Here is an 18,544-nt window from a genome sequence, read left to right on the forward strand (position 1 = left end):
TCATTCCATCCAGGACAATGTAGGGACTCCACGGAAAAGGGCCTGTTTTCCATCCCAGGTCTTCAAAGGAGGAGCTCTCCAGACAGGCAGGGAGTGGGCCCCAGCTGCAGGGCAAGGTCTGAGGGAGGAGATTTTACTATCTCTGGAGACAAAAGGACTTTTGTGTGCTATGATCCCTGGGTGGGATGGCGGGGAGAGGAGAAATGGTTTATTGGAATGAGAGTAAGATGATATGGAAGAAAAAGAATCAGAGACACAGACAGGAACAAAAACAGGCAGGGATAGAACGGACAGTAGACAAAAGAGAGAGACCGAGGCAGAGACAGAAAGAGAAAAAAAGGCCCAGAGAGAGTCCCCTCAGGCCAACTTTGGTTTTCACTTCTCAGTTCTGAGAGCCGAGGAAGTGGGAAGGGGCCGTCAGAGACTGAGCTCCCACCTTGGCCATCAAAGACAAGCTGTGCAGCTCTGGGTAAGTTACACCCTGCTCTGAGCCTCAGTGTACCCATCTGTAAAAAGGGGGGCCTAGACTCTGTGGTGGCTCCAATACCATGCAGTGGGGGTGGGGGTGGGGGATGTCCACAAGCCAATTTCAATGTTTTTTGAAATCATGGATCTGAAATGCGCCCGACTCAGGGAGGGAATCACAAGTCCTCAAAGGCTGCCCAGAAACTGGTTGACTGTTATGGAATGAATGAAAGCAGGTTTCCTTCCTTCCTTCCTTCCTTCCTTCCTTCCTTCCTTCCTTCCTTCCTTCCTTCCTCCTCCCTCCCTCCCTCCCTCCCTCCCTCCCTCCCTCCCTCCTTCCTTCCTTCCTTCCTTCCTTCCTTCCTTCCTTCCTTCCTTCCTTTCTTCCTTCCTTCCTTTTTTTAGACAGAGTCTCGCTGTGTCCCCAGGCTGCAGTGCAGTGGCTCGGTCTCTGCTCACTGCAACCTCCGCCTCCCAGGTTCAAGCGATTCTCCTGCCTCAGCCTCCCAAGTAGCTGGGATTATAGGCGAGAGCCACCACTCCTGGCTAATTGTTGTCTTTTTAGTAGAGATGGAGTTTCACCGTGTTGGCCAGGCTGGTCTCAAACTGTTGACCTCAGGTGATCCACCCACCTCAGCCTCCCAAAATGCTGGGATTACAGGTGTGAACAGCCACACCTGGTGGAATTCCTTTCATTGGATGGACAAAGTCATTTGGGTTTGGCAAAGCCTGAGAGTTACAAAACTGAGGTGCCAGGTTTTTTGTTTGTTTGTTTGTTTTTAAATAGAGATGGGGTATTGCCATGCTTTCCAGGCTGTTCTCCAACTCCAGGACTCAAGTGATTCTCCCACCTCAGCCTCCCAAAATGCTGGGATTATAGGTGTGAGCCATTATGCCTGGTCCTAAGGTGCCAGTTCTATGCCTTCCAGCCTTGGTTCTCTGAGAACTGAATTAATGAAAGATGCAGGACTCTTTCCCGGAGGCCCACAAAAAGAAAGATGCAACTAGGAAAGAAGGCAGGCAAGGAGGTCATCTTCTTTTGACCCATGTTGGACATTTAAGAAAGGGAATCTAGGAGGGAAAATTAAATAGGGGGTAATTCTAACTTATCTCCTTTGAAGAAGAAATTATTTCTCCACCCAGTTTTTTGAGGGCAGGACATGGAGGGTCAGGCCCAGCTGGCGGCACACCAAAGCCCAGGGAAAATTCAGAATCACGGGAGCTTGTTGGATTTCAGCCCATTGAAGCACATGTTGCTATTGCAGCTACCTTGGTAACTGGGGGGACAGGCGGAGCACGGCCTTCCCATCTTGTACGGGGCCTCGCCAATCCAGTTGCCCCTGGAAGAGAAAAGGTCCCAGGGAGACAGACGAGCATTAGGTGAGCAACCTTCACACAGATGTCCAGATCTCAGCGCTGCCACTGACCAGCCCTGGGACCTGGGGCAAGTCACATCTGCAAGCCTTGGTTTCTTTTTTTCTTTCCTTTTTTTTTTTTAATTTTTGTTTTGTTTTTTGTTTTTGAGACAGGGTGTTGCTGTCACCCATAGCTCACTGCAGCCTTGACGTCCTGGGCTCAAGCAATCCTCTCAACTCAGTCTTCTGAGTAGCTAAGACTACAGGCACATGCCACCATGCCCAGCTAATTTTTTAATTATTTGCAGAGATGGGGGTCTCACTATACTGCTCAGGCTGGTCTGGAACTTCTGGACTCAAGCAGTCCTCCTGCCTCAGCCTCCCAAAGTGCTGAGATTACAGGCATGAGCCACTGTGCCCAACCTGTAAACCTTGGTTTCTCTTGTAAACCAAGAGAAGACCTCCTCTTTCTAAGGGATTCAGCAAAGATCACATGTATGTATGCACCTAGCACTGTGCCTGGCCAATTAGTGCCTTACCAATTAGTGCCTCCCCTGTAAGGGTTGATTTTCTTATTCTTTTTCTTTGTTTTGTTTTGAGAGGGAGTCCCACTCTGACACCCAGTCTGGATTGCAGTGGCACGATCTCAGCTCACTGCAGCCTCCACCTCCTGGGTTCAAGCGATTCTCATGCCTCAGCCTCCTGAGTAGCTGGGATTATAGGCACGTGCTACCACACCTGGCTAATTTTTGTATTTTTTAGTAGAGACGGGGTTTCACCATATGGCCAGGCTGGTCTCGAACTCCTGACCTCAAGTGATCTGCCCACCTTGGTCTCCCAAAGTGTTAGGATTACAGGCATGAGCCACCATGCTCAGTCTTTTTCTCCCTCTTTCTCCTTTCAGAGCCTAAAATTGTTCCTCTGGCCCTTGCTTGTGGCTGCCTGATAATCTCACCACGGGCCTGAGACATTCATTATCTTTGCCAAGCCCTAATGCCTTGTTTTCTCACACCTTAAATGAACACACCTTTGAGCAGAAATAGACTCTTTTTTCTCCAAACGTGATTGTTGAGTGACCGTGAGTGAAATCAGCTGAAGTGCTCAGAAAAACACTCACTGCTGTTTTCCTAACAGGACTCATTCGGTCATTTAGCCATTCAACAAACACTTCCGGAGCTCCTATTGAACATCAGAATTTGTGCCAGCTGCTATTCAGTTCAGTTTTCAAAAGGTGCTCTCAGAAGTTTGGGGGCAGGGAGAGTGGGGGTGGTGATACCTGGGATGACATGGAGTTCTTTTTTTGTTTAATTTAACCACTTAGAAAAAAGTTCTGCTTAAAAAAACAAAGGGTTGCAATCACTGTAGTAGAAGGATATAGAAATGAAAACGGTCAGCCGGGCGCGATGGCTTATGCCTGTAATCCCAGCACTTTGGGAGGCCGAGGCGGGCAGATCACGAGGTCAGGAGATCGAGACCATCCTGCCTAACACGGTGAAACCCCGTCTCTACTAAAAATACAAAAAAAAAATCAGCCAGGTGTGGTGGCAGGTGCCTGTAGTCCCAGCTACTCGGGAGGCTGAGGCAGGAGAATGGCGTGAACCCGGGAGGCGGAGCTTGCAGTGAGCGGAGATCGCGCCACTGCACTCCAGCCTGGACGACAGAGGGAGACTCCGTCTCAAAAAAAAAAAAAAAAAAAAAGAAATGAAAACGGTGGCTTTCCCACGCCCAAGAGTTTATAACTTAGTTCTAGTCATGGCCACCATTTATTTAGCAGGTACTATGGGCAAGGCACCACAGAGGCTTATTTTATTTTATTTTAATTTGAGACAGAGTCTTGCATTGTCATCCAGGCTAGAGTGCAGTGGCATGATCTCGGGTCACTGCAGCCTCCGCCTCCCGGGTTCAGGCGATTCTCCTGCCTCAGCCTCCCGAGTAGCTGGAACTACAGGCACGCACCACCATGCCTGGCTAATTTTTGTACTTTTAGTAGAGATGGGGTTTCACCATGTTGATCAGGCTGGTCACTGACCTCAGGTGATCCACTTGCCTTGGCCTCCCAAAGTACTGGGATTACAGGCGTGAGCCACCATGCCCGGCCTCACATTATATTTTAATCCTTAAATTCTGTGAGCCAGGTAGTATTAACCCCCAAAGGGGCTGGGCTTGGTGGCTCATGCCTGTAGTCCCAGCACGTTGGGCGACTGAGGTGGACAGATCGCTTGAGCCCAGGAGTTCCAGACTAGCCTGGGCAACATGGCAAGACCCCGTCTCTACAAAAAACAAAAACAGAAGACAAAACATAGCCAAGCATGGTTGTGAACACCTGTAGTCCCAACCGCAGGGGAGGTTGAGGTGTGAGGATTGCTTGAACTGGGAAGGTGGGGGTAGCAGAGCTGAGATTCTGCCACTGCACTCCAGCCTGGGTGACAGGGCCAGACAGAAGAAAAGAAAGCAAAGGAAAGGAGAAAGGAGAAAGGGGAAATGGGAAAGGGAAAAGGAAAGGGGAAGGAAAGAAGGGAAGGGGAAGGCCGAGGCCTGAGATAAAATGATGTATTCAAATGCTTCGTACATGCATTGCAGAGGGGAATCAAGCCTAGGTCTATTGTAATAACAATAGGAATCAGTCTTATTCCCCATTTATTATCAGCCTGGGGGTATTACCTGGGTTATCTCACTCAGTTCCAAGACTGGATATTATTTTATTCCCATTTTGCAGATGAAGAAACAGGAATGGAGAAGTTAAGTAAGAACACAAATTTGAACCCTGCCAGTCTTGGCCTCAGAGGCTAAAAATCTTAACAACTATACTAATAACACTCAATGCTTCAAACATTTGATATGTCAACAAACAAACTAGAAAACTTGAGCCTGGGAGGTCGAAGCCGCAGTGAGCTGTGGCCTCGCCACTGTAAAAAAAAAAAAAAAAAAAAAAAAAAATATATATATATATATATATTAGAAGCTATTTGTAATGGAATTTGGTTTTGTATTCTTCTGTGTCTGATAAAGCTGGGCTGTAATGTGACACTTTGTCAATAGATGCCATATCTAACAAACAACAAGTATCTTATTTTGATATTTTTTTTCAGGCTACTAATGACTTCAAGAACATCAGAATAATGCAATAGAAGGAATTTGAAATCAAAAACTGATTCTTTTGAACCAGCTCTACTACTTATTGGTTTTGTGACATTTGGTAAATTACTCAACTTCCCTGAGCCTCAATTTCTTAATTTGTAAAAAGAAATAATGTTTTACTAGTGTTCCCCCCTTTTTCCTTTTTCATGTCTTCAGTGAGATAATGTGAAAGTAGTTTGCAAATGATCAAAGGCTATGTGACAGTAAAATGTGGTTATTACGTAATTTTGGAATTCTGGGGCAGGCACGGTGGGTGGCTCACACCTATAATCCCAGCACTTTGGGAAGCCAAGTAGGGAGATTGCTTGAGGCCAGGAGTTCAAGACCAGCCTAGGCAACATAATGAGACCACCATCTCTACAAAAATGTTAAAAATTAGCCAGGTGTGGTGATGCATGCCTGTACTCCCAGCTACTCAGGAGGGTGAGGTGGGAGGATTGCTTGAACCCAGGGAGTTTGAGGCTGCAGTGAGCTATGATCTGGTTATTGCATTCCAGCCTGGGCAACAGAGCAAGACCTTGTCTCAGAAAAAAAAAAGAAAAAAAAAAGAAAAAAAAGGAATTCTAAATATCATGTTTACTTAAAATTTGTTCTTGTTTTACCAGGCGTGGTGGCTCACGCCTGTAATCCCAGCACTTTGGGAGGCCAAGGCGGGCGGATCACAAGGTCAGAAGATGGAGACCATCCTGGCTAAGACAGTGAAACCTCGTCTCTACTAAAAATACAAAAAATCAGCCAGGTGTGGTGGTGGGCACCTGTAGTCCCAGCTACTTGGGAGGCTGAGGCAGGAGAATGGCATGAACTCGGGAGGTGGAGCTTGCAGTGAGCCAAGATCGCGCCACTGCACTCCAACCCGGGTGACAGAGCAAGACTCCATCTCTAAATAAATAAATAAATAAATAAATAAATAAATAAATAATTTGTTCTCGTTTTTGTTGTTGTTGTTGTTGTTTGACACACGGAGTCTTTCTCTGTTGCACAGGCTGGAGTGCAGTGGTGTGATCTTAGCTCACTGCAATCTCCACTTCTGAGGCTCGAGCAATTCTCCTGCCTCAGCCTCCCAAGTAGCTGGGATTACAGGCACGCGCCACCACGCTCGGCTAATTTTGGTATTTTTGGTAGACACGAGGTTTCGCTATGTTGGCCAGGCTGGTCTCAAATTCCTAACCTGAAGTGACTCACCCACCTCGGCCTCCCAAAGTGCTGGGATTGCAGGCGTAAGACACCGCACCTGGCCTGTTCTTGTTTTTCTTTGAGAATCTGTAATGTCTGCAAGTTTCATTACGCTTGCTCCCTGTTTCCAAGAGACTTGTATGAAGGCATCTCCTAAACTCTCTCCCACCCAGCAAACTGGAGGAGCTAAGCACACTCATTCCTCCTTCCTTTTCTTTGGGATCTGCCTCCCTGCAGGGAGCATGTGTTCTTGGCTGTATTTTTCTTGTCGTAAGCTTAGAGTGCTGGCCCTGTATTTGTAAGAAGGGGCCTTTGGCTGTCCAGTGTTACCTGCCACTGGATGTGTAGGTCTAATTCAGTAGTGAGATATTTGTAAGCCTACTTGGCTGGCGTATCGGCAGATCTAAACCACATTCTCCACTACTGACTTCAGCAACACCGTCTTTCCACCTGTGTCAGTCCTGTCTCTCTCCGTGATTCTCAAACTTGGGTAAAGGAAAAGGATTATTGGGCTGGGCAGGGTGGCTTATGCCTGTAATCCCAGCACTTTGGGAGACCTTGACAGGAGGACTGCTTGAGCCTAGGAGTTCAAGACCAGCCTGGGCAACATAGTAAGACCCCTGTCTCTACAAAAAACAAAAAAATTAGCCAGGCATGGTGGCCTGCACCTATAGTCCCAGCTACTTGAGAGGCTGAAGTGAGGAGGGTTACTTGAGTCCAGCCAGTCGAGGCTGTAGTGAGCTGTGACTGTGCCACTGTCCTCCAGCCTGGGTGACAGAGTGAGACCTTGTCTCAAAAAGAGAAGGGAAAATAGGCTGGGCGCAGTGGCTCACTCCTGTAATCCCAGCACTTTGGGAGGCCAATGCAGGCAGATCACCTGAGGTTAGGAGTTTGAGACCAGTCTGGCCAACATGGTGAAACCCTATCTCTAGTAAAAATACAACAATTAGCTGGGCATGGTGGCAGACGCCTGTAATCCCAGCTACTCAGGAGGCTGAGGCAGGAGAATTGCTTGAACCTGGGAAGTGGAGGCTGCAGCGAGCTGAGATCACGCCACTGCACTCCAGCCTGGCCAACAGAGCAAGGCCTCTAAAGAAAGAAAGAGAAAGGAAGGAAGGAATGAAGGAAGGAAGGAAGGAAGGACTATTAATTGACTTTTATTTTTTTGGAGACAGTTTCTCACTCTTACACAGTTTCTAACTCTTGCATAGACTGGAGTACAGTAGCATGATGATGGCTCACTGCAGCCTCTACCCCCATGTGACCCTCCTGTCTCACTCCTCCCCCAGTAGCTGGGACTACAGATGAGCACCACAACACTCAGCTAATTTTTTTTTAAGAGACAGGGTCTTGCCGTGTTCCCCAGGCTGATCTTGAACTCCTGGGCTCAAGGGATCTGCCCACCTTGGCTTCCCAAAGTGCTGGGATTTCAGGCATGAACCACCGTGCTCGGCCTTAATAAAAAAACTACCCAAATTATATGGTATTGAGGGCACTTAGAATGAAGAAGGGATAGGGACTGTATCTTTTTTTTTTTTTTTTTTTTTTTTTTGAGACGGAGTCTCGCTCTGTCGCCCAGGCTGGAGTGCAGTGGCTGGATCTCAGCTCACTGCAAGCTCCGCCTCCTGGGTTCACGCCATTCTCCTGCCTCAGCCTCCCGAGTAGCTGGGACTACAAGCGCCCGCCACCTCGCCCGGCTAGTTTTTTGTATTTTTTTTAGTAGAGACGGGGTTTCACTGTGTTAGCCAGGATGGTCTCGATCTCCTGACCTCGCGATCCATCCGTCTCGGCCTCCCAAAGTGCTGGGATTACAGGCTTGAGCCACCGCGCCCGGCCGGGACTGTATCTTTCTTTGACTTCTCAGGACCCACCCTCCTGCCCCAGGGCCCCCTTTGCCTTAGATGCGGGCACTTACTTAATGGCGTAGTTGCAGACCAGGTATGCCGCCCGATGCCAGGTGTTGCCCCAGACGCTGATGCTGCTACAGGTGTGGATGGCGCAGCCCAGCCGATTGGAGGATGCCCACACCATCTGATGAAGGACAGAGACAGTGGAGGCTATGAGAAGGGCTCAGTGGGACCTGGGCTCCCTGGGGTTGTACAGTTGCATTGGGTGACGTCTTCCTGGGAGAGACAGTCTGCCTGTTCCAAGGTGTTGGGGGAGGAAACGGAGGCATTTGTATTGTAACATAATGTTTCTCAATCTTATTTTTTTTTTCTTTTTACTACAACAGTAGGGAATAATTTTTATATTGTTACAGGTGTACAAATAGACACATATATACACACAATTTGAACAAGAATTTTATGAATCACTAGCCTTGTCATGTTATCATGTGTGATATGTTTTCTTTCATTTCATACTGAACTCAGTCAAGGGCAGCTGTGAGAAGGGAGTTGGATCTGTAACTGACTGTAAACAATCAATTGAGAGAACACACTACCTTCAGACTAGCCAATATATTTTCTTTTTTCTGACAGTCACTAATGCTTTTATTTATTTATTTATTTATTTATTTAGAGACAGTCTCGCGGTCACCCAGGCTGGAGTGCAGTGGTGATATCTTGGCTCACTGCAACCTCTGCCTCCCAGGTTCAAGTGATTCTCCTGCCTCAGCCTCCCAAGTAGCTGGGGCTACAGGCGTGCACCACCATGCCCAGCTAATTTTTTGTATTTATAGTAGAGATGGGGTTTTGCCATGTTGTCCAGGCTGGTCTCGAACTCCTGACCTCAGGAGATCCACTCGCCTCAGCCTCCCAAAGTACTGGGATTACAGGTGCGGGCCACTGCACCCAGCCCTCTAATGTTTTTAATAATTTGAAATAAAGTATCTGGGTTTCTTTTTTTTTTTCTTTTTTGGATTGTTTACCTTTTGTTTTAAGTTCAGGGGGACATGTTCAGTTTGTTACATAGGTAAACTCTTGTGACCGGGGTTTGTAAAGATTGTTTCATCACCAGGAATTAGGCCTAGTGCTCGTTAGTTATCTTTTCTGATGCTTTCTCTCCTCCTGCCCTCCACCCTCTGACAGGCCCCAGTATGTGTTGTTCCCCCCTCCCGTGTCCATGTGTTCTCATCATTTAGCTCCTACTTATAAATGAGAACATGTGGTATTTGGTTTTCTGTTCCTGCATTAGTTTGTTAAGGATAATGGCCTCCAGCTCCATCCATGTTCCTGCAAAAATACATGATTTTGTTCTTTTTTTATTAGCCAACATATTTTCTTTCTTTTTCTTTTCTTTTTCTTTTTTTTTCTTTTTTTTTTTTTTTTGAGAAAGATCTTGCTCTGTTGCCCAGGCTGGAGTGCAGTGGCTCACTGCAAACTCTGCCTCCTGGCTTCAAGTGATTCTCCTGCCTCAGCCTCCCGAGTAGCTGGGATTATAGGTGCCCACCAGCACACCTAGTTAATTTTTTGGATTTTTAGTAGAGATGGGGTTTCATCATGTTGGCCAGGCTGGTCTTCAACTCCTGACCTCAGGTGATCTGCCCACCTCGTCCTCCCAAAGTGCTACGATTGCAGGTGTCAGCCACCACACCCGGACAGCCAATATATTTTCTATATTCTTCTATTCATTTCCTTTTTAAATTATTATTTTTAGAGAGGTGGATCTCACTGTCACCCAGGCTGGATTGCAGTGATAGGATCATAGCTCACCGCAACCTCAACCTCCTGGGTTCAAGCGATCCTCCTGTCTCAGCTTCCCAAGTAGTTTGGACTAAAGGTGTGCACCATCAAGCCTATTTTTTTTTTTTTTTTTGAGACAGAGTCTCGCTCTGTTGGCCAGGCTGGAGTGCAGTAGTGTGATCCTGGCTCACTGCAACCTCTGCCTCCTGGGTTCAAGTGATTATCCTGCCTCAGCCTCCCAAGTAGCTGAGATTACAGGCACATGCCACCACGCCTGGCTAATTGTTTGTATTTTCAGTAGAGATGGAGGTTCACCGTGTTAGCCAGGATGGTCTCGATCTCCTGACCTCGTGATCCACCCCCTTGGCCTCCCAAAGTGCTGGGATTACAGGCATGAGCCACGTCGCCTGGCCAAGCCTCACCATTTTTAAAAAGGTTTTTAGAAATGAGGTCTTGCTGTGTTGCCTAGGCTGGTCTCAAACTCCTGCATTCAGGAAATCCTGCCATCTCAGCCTCTCAAGTTACTGGGATTATAAGCGTGAGCCACTGCACCCAGTCGTTTTCTTTCTTTATATATATAACTATTTTAATTTTGGGGGTGGGGACGGAGTTTCGCTTGAACCTAGGAGGTGGAGGTTGCAGTGAGCCGAGCTCTCACCACTACACCCCAGCCTCAGCAACAGAGTGAGACTCTGTCTCAAAAAACAAACAAACAAACAAACAACAAAAATGATTCGCCTCAGTTCAGTGTGCACACAACTTTCCAGGAATATGCTTCTTTGGTGAAAAGAAGCTCATAAAGGTCTTTGTTTGCATTCTCATATCTGCTCCACACAGTCCTTTTCTTCTAAGGCAGCAGGATGTGTTATCCCAGGGCCCCCAGCCCTGACGGAGGAGTACCTGGGTATAGTGGGAGCAGGTGGGGCCATCGCAGTGCCAGGGGCAGTGTGGGTTACAGTCCCTCGGGGCGGGAAACAAGTAATGCCGCTTCTCCTCAGACCAGGACTTCATGAGATCCACCACGGACCGGTACCTGGGGAGGCGGGGGGCACAGAAGAAGCTGGGTGAGAGGATGGAAAAGTGGCTCGGCCGCCAACTTGCTGGTGACCTTGGGTGAGTCACTTTGCCTCCTTTCCTTCATCTCAGTTTCTTATCTGGGAGCAGGAGGGCGGTGGCCCCTGCCTCACAGGCATGTTCTGAACCCTTGTGAAGTGCTTCCCTGTACCTAGCACGTGGTAAGTCCTCAACAAAGCATATGTGTTACTGTCATACGGAGGGCCAGGCAGGAGGTGCATCTCAGATGGGGGAGCTTGCATTTTAGGGAAGGAAGGGCTCCTTGGACCATCTCCTAGGCCTCTGAGATGTGAGGAGAAGGCAGATACTGGTGTGACACCCTGAGATACCCTCTGCAGTCTGAAAAGCCATCTGGGGAGACCTGAGGGCCTTTTCTTTTTTTTTTTTTTTGAGACGGAGTCTCGCTCTGTTGCCCAGGCTGGAGTGCAGTGGTGTGATCTCAGCTCACTACAACCTCTGCCTTCTGGGTTCAAGCAATTCTTGTGCCTCAGCCTCCCAAGTAGCTGGGACTGCAGGTGTGCACCACCACGCCTGGCTAATTCTTGTATTTTTAGTACAGATGGGGTTTCACCATGTTGGCCAGGCTGGTCTCGAACTCCTGACCGCAGGTGATCCGCTCGCTTCGGCCTCCCAAAGTGCTGGGGTTACAGGCATGAGCCACCGCCCCTGGCCTTTGAGGGCTTTTTCTATCACACATATTTGACAGAGGCACAAATACATAAAAATATACATAAATGACTAGTGAGGGAGAAAATCTGGAAGAATGCACATCCGTAATTTATGACAGCACAGCTTCGTCTCTAACACCGCTTTCTTTCTCTCTGTGAGCCTCTCAAATGATGGCCATGGGTAGGGGTGGAGTCTGGCAGGAAGAGTTCACTGGCAGGAGAGAGGAGAAGTGAAATGGAGGCATCACCTGACGTCTGCTCTGTAGGGCTCTGAGTGACCATTCACGGCTCTCAGAGGCTGGTGCTGGTCGTGACCAGTCAAGGACATGAAAAAAACGCAAACAGGGCCTTGAATTTCCACTGAGCTCACTTGAAAAGACTGGTCTTAATTCTTTCCCACTCTCCCCAGGGTGATGGCAGAATGGCAAAGATGGGAAGGTAGTTGTTTTTCTAACGTCCTTATTTGGCAAAATAAAAATCTGACCATCTTGTAGCAGTTTCACAGACGTCTTTTTGCAGTTTTATAGGCCTGTGAAATCCACAAGTCTGGAAGGAACTAAGCTAGGCTAACACCTTTGTTTTAGAAACAGGGACACCAAGGTTTAGAAGTTTAGAAAGTGGAAATAACTTCCCAAGGCCACCCAGATCAGAAGATCCCCAGAGTCTGACTTGGGAGTTAGAATGGCGGTGAGAAAGTCAGGCCAGAAGGGTGGGCTTGCCATTCTCAGACTTACCTTTATTTTATTTTATCCCCTTATTTTTATTTTACTTTATTGATTTATTATTATTTTTGAGACACAGTCTCACTCTGTCACTCAGGCTGGAGTGCAGTGGTGCAATCTCAGCTCACTGCAACCTCCACCTCCCGGGTTCAAGTGATTCTCCTGCCTCAGCCTCCCGAGTAGCTGGGATTACAGGCATGTGCCACCATGCTGGGCTAATTTTTGCATGTTCAGTAGAGGTGGGGTTTCACCATGCTGGCCAGGCTGGTCTTGAACTACTGACCTGAAGTGATCTGCCCACCTCAGTCTCCCAACGTGCTGGGATTAGAGGTGTGAGCCACTGTGCCCGGCCCCCTTATCCTATTTTCTGAGTCTTCCAATCCCTCCTCACTTTCCATGACGATCTGTGCACTTGTTTGTTCTCGAAACAAGACTTGCCTCAATTCAATGTATACACAACTTTGTTAGGGTTTTGCCTGCCCCTCCTAACTAGAATGCAGGCTCCCTACAGGTGGAGAGCTTGTCTGCCTTGCTCACCAGTATATCCCAGTGTCAAGTGCAGCGCCTGGTACAGAGTAAGTGTTCAATGAGCGTTTGTTGAATGACTGAGTGAAGGAAGGGCAGAGGGTCACTCACTGGCCAGAATGGATGGAGAGGTTCTGGCCCACGTATCTCAACAGCTGTGAAGGCCCATGTGCCCAGATGCACTGGGTGGCCCAGGCCTCGGCAGCCCTGGCCAGCCGCTTGTCCCAGACCTGGGGAAAGAAAGGCAATGAAATTCCCCAGGGGAATAGCCACCATCATCACAACCGTGTCCAGAGATGCACATTTACCTGGTGCCGGTTCTCCCCCATCTCCCTGGAACCCTACAACAAACCCCCGTGACAAAGTAGAAGACTGAGGCTCAGCTCGCTGATGACTTGAAGGCAACCGTGAGTCCATACCAGAGCTGGGGTCCACACCCAGATCTCTTGACTCTGAGCTTGGGCTCTGCTCTGAGCAGGGTCGAGGGTGTTCATACAGGAGTTCTCAGCAGTCCCTGGAAGTGACTGAACCCAGAAGGATGAGAAAATCACTAATTCTTAAATTGTATTTATAGTATTTTCTTTTTCTTTCTTTCTTTTTTTCTTTTCTTTTCTTTTTTGAGACAGGATCTCACTCTGTCACCCAAGCTGGAGTGCAGTGGCGCCATCTCAGCTCACTGCAACCTCTGCCTTCTGGTTCCAGCCATCCTCCCACCTCAGCCTCCTGAGTAGCTGGGACTGCAGGCGCGTGCCACCACACCTGGCTAATTTTTGCAGACACAGGGTTTTGCCATGTTGCCCAGGCTGGTCTCCAACTCCTGGCCTCAAACAATTCACCTGCCGCAGCCCCCCAAAGTGCTGGGATTACAGGGCACTTCGGGAGGCTGAAGCAGGTGGATCGCACCCGGCCTTCCAGTATCTTCTAAATGTGTTTATTTTAACATTAAAAATGTTTAATTCAAAGGCTTTTTTAAATTGTGAAAATATGCATAATTTTAATATGTAAGATATCCATCTGGGCATGATGGCTCACGCCTGTAATCTCAGCACTTTTGGGAGGCTGAGGCAGGCAGATCACTTGAGGTCAGAAGTTTGAGACCATCCTGGCCAACATGGAGAAACCCCCTCTCTACTAAAAATACAAAAATTAGGCCAGGCATGGTGACTCATACCTGTAATCCCAGCACTTTGGGAGGCCGAGGTGGGCGAATCACCTGAGGTCAGGCGTTCGAGACCAGCCTGGCCAACATAGTGAAACCCTATCTGTACTAAAAATATAAAAATTAGCCGGGTGTGGTGGTGGGCACCTATAATCCCAGCTACTTGGGAGGCTGAGGCAGGAGAATCGCTTGAACCTGGGAGACGGAGGTTGCAGTGAGCCGAGACCGTACCATTGTACTGCAGCCTGGGCAACAAGAGTGAAACTTTGTCTTTAAAAAAAAAAAAAAAATACAAAAATTAGTCAGGCGTGGTGGCGTGTGTCAGTGGTCCCAGCTAGTTGGAAGGCTGAGGCACAAGAATTGCTTGAACCCAGGAGGCAGAGGTTGCAGTGAGCTGAGATCGTGCCACTGCACTCCAGCTTGGGCAACAGCGAGATTCTGTGTCAACAACAAAAACAAAAATAGATATCCAAGGAGGAACAGTAGAAAGTCTCATCTCTCTCCTATCCTTGTCCCCCAACCCCACCACCCTGCATGCCATCCCAAGAGGCAGTCACCACAGCTTCTTGTGTCCTCTGTATACAGGTATATATTCTGTACCTGTACAAGCAGCTCTCACTATATAGACACACACACACACACACATATACACATATGCAAATGGCAGCATTCTATTCTGCACCTTGCTCTTTCGTCTTAGGGATTATTCCCCATCAGTACATAGTGAATGCCCTCCTCATCTTCCTTAGCAGTTTTATAACCTTCCAATGTATGAACTCCCCAAGTTTTATCACCGGAAAATATGTCAATAAAATACGAGTTCCCTTCCAGCTCTGACTTCCTGGGATTCTCTGAGATAGGATTTGTTCATTCATCAAATATCAAACAACATCTCTAGGCACTGAGGACTCAGGGTAGCAAGGCAACAAGGCCTTCAACAAGTCGCTGATCATTATAGTCCTGGTCGGTGTGAGAATGAGAAATGGGAGCCAAACTTTCTTGGGGCAGTGAGAGAAGGGCTGCTGGGACAAAGGCTGTTGAGTTGGACAGCCTGTTCTGTGAGTAGAAGTCAGCTAGGGAGGGAGAAATGGGGCATCCAAAGAGGGGTCCAGGTACCTTCCCGGGGTTGTCTGGCCCAATCTTTTTTTTTTTTTTTTTTTTTTTAGATAGAGTTTCACCCAGGCTGGCAGGATCTCGGCTCGCTGCAACTTCCGCCTCCCAGGTTCAAGCAATTCTCCTGCCTCCACTTCTCAAGTAGCTTGGGATTACAGGCGCCCATCACCACACCCAGCTAATTTTTGTATTTTTAGTAGAGACTGGGTTTCACCATGTTGGCCAGGCTGGTCTGGAACTCGTGACCTCAGGTGATCCACCCGCCTTGGCCTCCCAAAGTGCTGGGATTACTGGCGTGAGCCACCGCACCCAGCCGTCTGGCCTAGTCTTTTAGGGAGAGCAGAGGAATGCTTCCCTCATGCTACATTGGGGTAAACTGAGGGAAGGAGCAGGCTAAACATGAAACCTACATGTTCATGCCCTCCCTGGAGTCCCTCGTGAAACATCTAACCCTTTCTGCTCCATGACGCCTGCAGTCATTAAACAGCTGTTGGGGCAGGTGCCACACACACACAACAGGTGCTCAATAAATGTGCCATTTGTTTGAAAAATGGAGGGCATTCTAGGTGCTAACAAATGAATGAACAAGTCAATGGCTCCCCTGTGTTCTAGCTGCCTACCGTCCCAGCTCCTATTCCCCCCACCCCTCCCAACACCGTATTGCCACCTCACGTTACCTTATATATATTAATACCTTGTTGTTGATGCTTGTTTTCTTATTCCCACTAAAGTGTCAGCTCCATGAAGGAAGGAGCCTTGCCCATTCTGTTCCCAGCAGTGTCCATAAGGCTTAGCACGGTGCCTGGTTCCAAGTGTACTCCAAGGGTAAGTCAATGGATAACGATGCAAAAGTTAAGTTTTCAGGCTATCGAGTGGCATGTGTTGGTCTTTCAGGGGGCAGACTGGCAAACTCCCTAAAGACATCTCTGGGTGGGCTGGAAACCCATCCCTCTAGGCTGATTTTGGACAATGGCCCTAGGGGAGGAGCTATAAGAAAGAGGTTGGTGCCCTCCTCTGACTTCTTGGGGGCTGGAGTGAGAGCCACCAGCCCTGCCTCTTTGAGGGGAGACATCCCAGCTTCCTCTGCTGGTCAGCTGCTGGTTTTCCTCAGCCTGAGATTCCCCAGTACCTGTCCCCACTGCTCCAAGCCTGCCTCCAGGGGCTTGTGGAGGATGGTGTGGGTGTGTCAGTCAAACCCTTAGGGCAAAGAGACAATAGCATGGAAAGTACCAGCCACACACCCCCGTGCAGGTCCCCAGTGTGGGGAGCCAAAATTCTTGGGTAGGGGATTACGATGGTTAACAGTTGTGGTGATACCAGGTGGCAGCAGGCAGGCCTGGTTTGAAATCCTGGCTGGGTGACCTTGGGCAAATTAATTCTCTGAGTCTCAGTTTCTTCCTCTGGAAAATGGAGATGATACTCACGTACAGTGCCTGGTGCACAAAGGCGTCCCTTACATCGTAGTCCCATGCCCCTGACTCACGGGAAGAGCTGTGTAACTTCCTTAGTTTCCTCATCTGTAAAATGGGCAGATTAACTCCTGCCCTTTCCACAGGTCGACACCCAGATACTGGCTAGTGGGGCCAGGCAGGCAAGTGGTCCAGCTCTTAAAAGCCAGTCATTCTAGGCCAAGATGAGTTGGCTGCATTTGCCAGAAGGGGCACTGCAGGGATTGGGGGGGTGGGCACGGGGACTCACCATGTATTCCATGTTGGCAGCAGGTGGGTACACGCTGGCCCGGATGTGGTTGTGATAATCCAGTAAGGCATTCATGTCTCTCACAGAGATGTGGCGCCTCCGGCGGTACCTGGGCACCCCCAGGCCACTCGGGAGCCGCACAGCTGTGCTCTCGGGCTGGGCTGGGGCCGGGGTAGCATTAGGCATCATCAAGGCGTTCACTGCCTGGCCAGCCCAGAAGAGCAGGCCTGCCAGGCCCACGGTGCTAGGCAGCAGGGGCATAGCTGGATGGAGGGGTCACAGGTCTGTCTGCCTCGTGCAATCAGAGCCAACTGCCTGGAAGGGGTAGGCACGAAGCAGGGTAGGTTTGTACCCGCTTTGCTGCAATTTAGGAATTGAGAATGAGACACAGAGAAAACCCAATGGCAGAGAAAGAAAGAGGCAGAGAAAAAAGAGAGAACAAAAAGGGGACAGAAAAAAAGAGTTACAGAGAAAAAAGAATGAGAAATAGAAAGGTAGAGAGATACGGGAGCACCAGACCCTGAGCGTTCTCCAGCAGTGCTAACCCAGAGGATGCTGCCTCCTGGGAACCTGGCAAAGACCCCTGGATGCAGCTCTGGTCCAGATGCCCAGCACCCCTTCCTTTCCACCCCGGGGGACTGAGTGGGTTGGGCAAGGGGAAAAAATGCCCAGACAGTGGCTAATCCAGACATGGCCCTGGAGTGAGATGGTGCCACCACTTCAAAGCCGGGACTCTGTCCCTCCAGCCGAGGAGACAGACAGCAGCCCTCTCCAGCCTAGACATCGTCTTCACCAATCCTGCTTGAGTGGGCTCAGTCAATGCCCTTGGAGGGCAGGGCCCACCTTACCCCAAGGCGTATTGCAGGGTCCTTTTGTCCCTTGTTTGCTGCAATTTAGGAATTGAGATGAGACACAGAGAAAACCCAATGGCAGGGAATGAAAGAGGCAGAGAAAAAAGGGAGACTAAAAAGGGGATAGAAAAAAAGTTACAGAGAAAAAAGAATGAGAAATAGAAAGGTAAAGAGATAAGACAGAATGAGAGAGAGGCAATGATGTGGCCTGGGGAGGACAGAAATAGATAGAGAGAGGCAGAAACAGAAGAAGGAGCGAGAAATTGGCTTAGAGAAGAGACAGAGAAGCATGAGAAACCAGGCAGGAGGCTCCAACGGTGCGTACCCAGGACGGGTAGCCCAGGCGGCTTCAGGAGGCAGCCGAGGAGGCAGGGGACCTCTGCCGACACCCTCGCCCACCTGGCAGCGCAGCGACTTTAAGGGTCCCCTGGGCGCTGTTGGCATCTGACGTCCCTGGCCCCACAGCCCCCTCCCCTTCCAGCCAGGCCAGACTCCTGCAGGGAGGCTCCGCCTGCTGCTTGATGGGCTTTTCTCTCCCGCCCCCTCTCTCTCTGCTTTCACCTGAAGCATGTAGGGCTGGGCTGGGCAAATGGTCAGGGTAGTGATGTAGCAACAGGGCAGGGATTCCAGGAAAAAATACTCATCCCCTACGGAAGATCCCAGACCCCGAGGCTTCTCTCTGCCTTCCACATCCTGACATATTAAAGCCACCTTGCATCTGGAGAGTATTTTCTGACTATTTTCCCTACAACACCCTCCAGCCTTGGAGTAGGCAGTTAATATGGCCCATCTAGTGAGCCCTGCTATGTGCCAGGCCCAGGGTTGAGTGCTTTACACACAAGCTCAGCCAACCCTCAGAAGCAGGCACTGTAGTTCCTCATTTCACAGATGAGGAAACTGAGCCCGAGAGAGGAGAAAGAACAAGCCCAAAGTCAAGCGAGCTAGTCTGCAATCACGCCAGGATTTAAATCCAGATCTGA

The 18,544-nt window shown here is 49.0% G+C and overlaps 2 protein-coding genes across 2 annotated transcripts in view; one reads left to right on the forward strand and one right to left on the reverse strand.

The window, feature by feature from the left end:
- OSER1 (oxidative stress responsive serine rich 1) overlaps window positions 1-18,544 on the forward strand; it is a 313,341-nt gene that overhangs the window by 166,763 nt on the left and 128,034 nt on the right. The gene's annotated exons all lie outside the window — the stretch shown is intronic.
- On the reverse strand, window positions 1,584-17,242 carry R3HDML (R3H domain containing like). Its single transcript, XM_050806624.1, has 5 exons — window positions 16,714-17,242; window positions 12,855-12,973; window positions 10,655-10,787; window positions 8,047-8,162; window positions 1,584-1,805 (listed from the first exon to the last, which is right to left on the reverse strand). Exons 1-5 carry the CDS (start codon window positions 16,972-16,974, stop codon window positions 1,679-1,681), a joined length of 756 nt encoding a protein of 251 aa, XP_050662581.1. The 5' UTR covers window positions 16,975-17,242; the 3' UTR covers window positions 1,584-1,678.

The sequence above is a fragment of the Macaca thibetana genome, chromosome 10 (genome assembly GCF_024542745.1).
Source record: "Macaca thibetana thibetana isolate TM-01 chromosome 10, ASM2454274v1, whole genome shotgun sequence".
Lineage (NCBI taxonomy): Eukaryota > Metazoa > Chordata > Mammalia > Primates > Cercopithecidae > Macaca > Macaca thibetana.

Excerpts from the sequence above, each read along its gene's own strand:
- R3HDML (XM_050806624.1), bottom strand. The coding sequence starts at position 16,974 with ATGCCCCTGCTGCCTAGCACCGTGGGCCTGGCAGGCCTGCTCTTCTGG. Across the intron at positions 12,974-16,713 it reads CTGCCAACATGGAATACATG|GTCTGGGACAAGCGGCTGGC; the intron begins GTGAGTCCCCGT and ends TTCTTTCCCCAG. Across the intron at positions 8,163-10,654 it reads CCTGCTCCCACTATACCCAG|ATGGTGTGGGCATCCTCCAA; the intron begins GTACTCCTCCGT and ends GTCCTTCATCAG.